Raw genomic sequence first — 6,436 nt, 5'->3', positions numbered from 1 at the left:
AAAGAAAGAAAGAAAGAAAGAAAGAAAGAGCCCTGCGGTGCTCACAGCCTAAATAAAGAAAGCAGACAACTGTAAGTGATAAATGCTATAAGGAATTTTTTTCAAGATCTTCAGGGCTGGGCCTTAGAGGAGAAAAGCAAGCACGGGGGGGGGGGAGGGGGGGGCTTCCTCTACGAAGGCCCAGCCGAGCATGAACGTGGTTCACTAAGGGCAGCTGGAGATGAGAATGATTTTTTTTGGCTGGCTCAGGCTGCCTTAAGGGCAGGTCTGGTAAGGCAGGTGGAGGTGGGGATCAAACCGAAGTATCCTGTGCCTAACTGCATTTGCTTGAGTGGGTACTTAAACAACTGAGCTAATGGACCAGTCCCCAGGGCAGCAGGAGGTGGTTTGATGGGTGCTAGCTCCTCTTCCTCCAAGGAGCATCTACTTCAATAGAACATAAAGGTCCTTGCCTAGCTCCTTCCATTTTCTTTTTGTCTTTCCTTTTCCTTTCTCTCTCTCTCTCCCCACCTACCTCCCTCCACCCCTTTTTCAGCCGAGAGGGATCATTCTTAAGTTATGCTGACTTTCTTAAAGTAATTACACTTGATCTACCCTGACTCTAGGGCAGCAGTGTTTACCACAGACTCCCAAAGCCACCACCTCACCCCAGGCTGGCTCCTGCTTGCTTTTGCAGCACAACTCTTGGAGGTGGCCCTGTTTGCAACTTCGACTCTCTTGCTGAGTTTCTCTCTCTTCCACCATCCCCACCAGCCTCTGTCACACTTCTGTGCCCTCATGTGTACTGTTTCTTCCTCCTGGGATTCAATACCCGTGTCTCCAGTGTGTGACCAACTCCTTATTCTTCCAAAGCTGGCTGAGGTGCCACTGTTTCTGTGAGGTCCCCCCCTCACAAGGCCCTGGCTTTTCTCCTTCAAGGCTGAGTTCAGCCCTTGATCACAGCCCTCACTGCCAGGGGTAGAAGGACTTGCTAAAAGGGTTTGTCTTTCTTACTAAACTGTGAGCTTCTTGAAAAGAAGGGCTAGAGCCCATTGAATTTTGCACTCTGTGCAGGGCCTATACAGATTGATAAATAAAAAAAAAAAAAGAATAGTTAATGGAGAAGGAAAATTCCTAGTAGAAGAAATGGTTGCCAGTCCTTAATCCTGGAAACTTCTTTGACAGAAGAGCACTTCATTATATGGAAGGAAAGCCAAGTCCCTCTCAGTACGTTCACCTTGCCACCTAACAGAAATTAGCCTTTGACCTCACCTTCCAACTCCCTGCCTTAAAATCCCTCTGCCAAACTGAAGAGTACCATGTACCAAAAGGTCAGGAGCCTGGGGAAATGAAGGGGACAAATGATTCTATGACCTTCACATGTATGTCAAAATTTCCAAACTGTCCCCGCCCAAGTGCATCCCACAGTCTGACCTGAAGCTCTCAGGCTATGATATGGTTGTCCTCAGGGGTCAGGTGGGAGACACTAGTACAGCTGAGAATTCTTCCACATAGCCAGGAAGAAGCTTCTGGGCTGGAGAAGAGACCAGACAGGATTGTGAAAAGCCACCAGAAGGGGCCAGAGTAAGAGAGAGGTCTAAAATTGTGACTGACCTGTCCCCAGCCTGCAGGGACTCAGAAAACATGAAGGAGTCAGGCTGCTCAGGAATGGGAGAAGGCTTGCATCTCCTCCCTCACGGCCACACAACAATTGGTGCCTCCTCACACAAATTTGCTCCCCTCTGAGACATGAATTCTGCCCTGGGCTCTGGTATCAGTTTGGTAGAGGAGGCCTGGCAGAAGAATCAAAGAAATCTTAGCCTCTTAGTGGCTGAACTGTGCAGCCTAGGCAAAGGAACCCACTTCTCTGAACCTTATTCCTTTCTTCTGTCCACAACATGCACAGAAGCATGAAAGAGCCCTTGAGCAGAGAACTGTCAAGCCAGGAAAGGCAGCTGTGTTGCCATTTGGTAGCGAGAACAGGGATAGGACTGTCAGCACTGAGTATATACACATACAGGGGCAGGAGCCTAGAAAGTTAGGGTGTCACGTGACGCCCAATCTCTTTACGCTGTGGATCTAGCAACTGAGCCCCTGAGAAGGCTTGGGCTTGTGGGTTTGGGCCGGTACAAACACTAGTGCCAGTCTGCAGATCTGGAGAGGATGTTCATAAGGATCCACCCATTCCCTACGAGACGGGATGAGAAGAAATAGCTTTAACTTGAAAACAAAAGGACTCAGGTGAGACGTAATGAAAAAAGAAAAAAATTCTGAGTGCAAGAATGGGCCACAAAAGGCTGGTGGGCACCAGCCTTCGCTGAGTTGGGGTCACCCCAGAGACAGCATGGCTGCCACAACGATCTGCCTCTACCCAGCACCTCTCAGTGACTCCACTCCTTCCTTTTGGGAGGCCAAGGGATTCAAGGTCCCTCTTCCAGAGCGGCGCTACAGCTGGTGGCTGGGGGAACTTGAGAAGCCAGTCCTGGAACAGGTGCAACCGCGGGAGCAACTGCGCAGCTGTCGCCTTCCCGCTCAGGGAGCCAGTGAATGAGGGGGAGACCTCTACTGGTGGGAGAGGGGATGTGCAGAACTGCCCAGCCTAGAACCCGACGGGCCTGCCTGCCTGGAGTAGGACTTTAGGCCTTCACGTAGGTCCTCCCCATTCCCTCACGCACATCTGGAGAGGTGAATGAGGATGTGACCCACATGAACAGGAGGACAGGGGCGTCCCTTGAGTGTCTCCAGCTATACCTGCTGCCCCAGGCCCTCCAGGCACTCTCCTGGGGTCTGAGGGTCTGTCCTGCTGCGCTCCTCTAGCGGTCCTTTCTTTGCTGGAGGTCAAGGCATACTCTGTGTCAAGGCAACAACATCCCACGTCTGGATCTTATAGACTCCGAATGAGGGGCTGTGAAAGTTGAAATGGGCCTCAGTGATCATCCATTGAAGTCTAACTGTCTTGCCTGGTAGGTAAGAAAGCTAAGAGCCAGAGAAAGACAACGTTCCCTAAGTCACAGATAGAGTCTGCGGCACGGCCACACTGGAGGGAGCTCCGACCTGACTGCGAGGTTTCCCTCTGTACAACGTCACACGTGGGAAGCTCCCTTCCTGTTCCAGCCTGGGCTCTGGGATTCCATTACCTGGGAACCAGAGTGTTATTTCCTGTAATACATGAATCCTTGGAGAAAGAATAGAGGGGTCCATGTTTTTACTTGGTCATTGATTCTCTCCTGAAAGAGGAGGGGGGATGGATGAGAAAGTAGAAGCATGGCAGTTACCTAAAAGGGATGAGTAGGGAAGCACAAAAAGGAGGGGAGCATCAGGTTGGGGGGTACCAAGGCCTCTTCTGGGTCTTGCAGGGGAGGATATGGTTCAACATGGGATGGGTCAGTTGTGGTCCATAATTAGGCCAGTGACAGCCAGTCTAAGGGCTCCACTCTGGAGTACAATTGAGGTTTAGTCAGTGGTCAGGGGTGGAGGTGCCGGGCTCAGCCTGGGGCTGGAGTTGAAACTCAGTCTGGAATGTATCAGGACTCAGTGTATGGTAGAATTAGAGCCAGCGGGGAATGGCCTCTGCTGCACAGCCTCAGACATGGACAGGGGAGCAGGCTGCAGTCCCATCTTATGAACCCTCAGCATTCTGCAGCCACAGTCACCCAGGGAGTGTGACATCCCAGAGATGCGAGAATTCCCACCTCATGGCCCCACTTCTGAAAGCATCTCAGATGTCACCAGGAGATTTCTTAGCCACAGCAGGCTTGAGTTTCCACACTGAGACAGGGCCCTTCATCACAGATCTTCAAAGAGGATCCTAAAAAATGACTACAGGATGAAGTCAAGATTCCTAGTCTGTCACACTAGACAGCATGAGGCTCAGAGAAGGGAAGTAGGTTGTCCCAATTTGCACAGCTTATAAGTGACATGTCAGGGAGGAAATCCAGGTCTCCATTCCTTGGTAAATTCATGGTGTGACCTTTTGGTAAATCACTCCCTCTTCCTGGGCTTTGGTTTAGTTCTAAGGATGGGAAATATGCTGGGTAGAAGCAGATGAGGAGGCTCTTCCAGCTCAGACACCCCAGGATCTAACTCTCCTCCCTGCAGACCACTCAGTGTGTTGACTCCAAACCTTCTCCTCCTCCATCTGGGGTCCTGTACTTACGATGTGGAAGGGGAGGTGAATTGTTGTCTGCGTTTGCGGGGAGGGGAGTACCAGGAGTTGAACTCGGGACTTGTGCTTTCCATGTAGGCACTTGTGCCACTGAGCTGTATCCCCGGCCCGAGATGAACTACTGACAGGACCTCCTGCGAGGCACAGGCTAGAAGGCAATGGGAACACAAAGGGGATCAGAGTGCATCAGGTCACCGGGGAGTGTGCTGGAAGGGATGACCCAGTGAGGCCATGAAGGGCTCGAGAGACAAGGGTGGCAAAGAGGACGGGTATGAACAGGAGAGAGCAATCCTGAACAGGGGTCTGATTCTAGGGCAGCTCCCCACAGGGCAACAAGGCCAGGCATGGTATGAAGGGCCTCCTGTGCTGAGCTTCTTTCAAAAACAACAGAGAAGTAAGTGCTAGGAAAAATCTCCTCAGGGTTCAAGGAGAGGTAGCAGATACTGACTGAGTAGTCCAGCATTGTGCTGGGTGTTTTAATACAAACGCCTCCTCCCCAGAACACTTTGGGTTCTAGATTAATACCTCTCTTACAGATGAAGAAAATAAGGCTTAGAGAATTTGTGTCTTGTGAAGCAACAAAGCTATAAGAGGCAGAGCCAGGGCTTGAACTCAACACTGAGTTCTTCCCATGACTTGTTCCTGAGGCCTTCTATGGGCCTGAAACAAAATACAGCACTAGAACCACCAGCCCTAGAAAATCAGGTGCAAAAGAAAAGCATGGGGGAGCTGAGCCACGGAGGCAAAAGGGCATGGGCCAGGAGTTGGGTAGCTGGAGTCTTAATCCTAGGCTCTGCTTGGTGTGACCTGGAACAAGCCAGTGTCACCACCCCTGTCACAAGCCAGTGTCACCACCCTTACCCCCATCACCACTAATACCCCCTGCTGCTGCCCTGTTTTGGTTTATCAAGTATTTCAGGTTCTGAACTAAGCTCCTCCATTCTTATTAACAGAAACTTTGTTGATAGGAAAGGGATGGCTGTTGGGGGCAGTGAGGTTCAGAGAGATGATGCGACCTGCCCAAGGTTGCACTGTGTCTTACATGGGTCAAGCAGCTGTTATTTCCTGGGGAGCCACATGTACCATCCTTGTTCTTGTTGCTTTACCTATTGCTGTTACATCATAACAGTCCTGGGATTCCATTACTCCTATTTCATAGATTAGAAAACTGAGGCTCAGAGGGTCACCAGTTCATATTCAACTCGGCTGCAAAGATGAAGATCCTTGTCTTTTTCTCCGTATCCCAGAACTTTACAACTCCAAATCAGCGTCCCTTCCAGACATTGCGGGGGTAGGATTTGGAATTAGAGCCTTCTGGCTTTGGAGAGCACACTCATTCTATAAATCCCAGCAAGTTTCTTCTCTTTGCTCTGCCTACATTTTCTCATCTGTAGAGTGGAGATGGTGACACCCACTGTAGAGGAGTGTTGTCAAGATTGAAGGTGACAAGGACCACCAAGGGCATCCTACTTAGTTCTGACTTCTTCCCAAGGGCTCTTCCCAAATGCAACAATCTTTAGCCTCTCACCACAGCTCTCTCCTGCAGCCAGACACACCTCACCGTGCCCTAGGAATAGGTCCCCTTCCCGAGGACACTGCCCTGGCCTTTGACCCGCTGTCCTCAGCCCATCAACCCCCAGCTCCAAGGCAGCAGCCTCTCTAGCTCTCAATCCGGCAACCCTGAAAGCAGCCCATATGAGACTGCAGGGGAATCTCAGCCTCCCAGCACAGGTGCTGTCACAAGTTAGTGGTCTCCGGTCCTGGCGTTGTCCCTATTTCCCGCACCCCTTCTCCACCCCACCAGCCTCCCCTCTACTTACGGGCTCGAGCGTGAGAGTCCAGCGGGAACCAGAGCAGTGCGAGTCCCAGCAAGAAGGAGAGGACCCTCACCTCGGGAACCATCCTTTCTGTCCCCAGGGTGGGCCCGCCCGCTCTTAGCCTGGAGGGGAGCCCAGAGAAAGCGAGAGGAGAGCAAAGTGAGGCACGGGGACTCCGATCAGTCCGCACACCCGAGAGGACAGTCAGAGAAGGATTGAGAGAAGGAAGGGCGGACAGGCAGGACGGGCTAAGTGAGAATAAGAGAAAAGTGAGAGGGGACAGGGGAGAAGGGAGAGAGATGGAGAGATGGAGGAAGATCGGGCAGAGGGGAAAAGCAGTCAAAGAAAGGGAGGTGAGAGGCAAAGGCAGAGAAGAAAGAGAGGCGCGGATGGCGTCCGCGGGGAGCGGGATGCTGGCTGCCGGCGCCCGGGGCAGTGGGCTCGGGGTCGCGCGGCGGGGCCCTGGGGCCCGGCG

General features: G+C 51.9%; 1 protein-coding gene across 2 annotated transcripts in view; it reads right to left on the bottom strand.

Moving 5' to 3' along the window:
- The window catches only part of Chrdl2 (chordin like 2), a 31,546-nt gene extending 25,126 nt beyond the window's left edge, over window positions 1–6,420 (bottom strand). For both annotated transcript variants that reach the window (XM_004632519.2, XM_004632518.2), the window contains exon 1: window positions 5,965–6,420. In XM_004632519.2, the coding sequence (XP_004632576.1) occupies window positions 5,965–6,046 (82 nt within the window). In that variant the 5' untranslated portion in view covers window positions 6,047–6,420. The remainder of the gene's footprint in view (window positions 1–5,964) is intronic.
- Window positions 6,421–6,436: the final 16 nt, after the last annotated feature.

Source organism: Octodon degus, unplaced genomic scaffold (assembly GCF_000260255.1).
Source record: "Octodon degus isolate 3935 unplaced genomic scaffold, OctDeg1.0 scaffold00049, whole genome shotgun sequence".
NCBI lineage: Eukaryota > Metazoa > Chordata > Mammalia > Rodentia > Octodontidae > Octodon > Octodon degus.
Note: the sequence above shows the minus strand (reverse complement) of the source record. Positions and strands in the feature narration are given on the sequence as shown.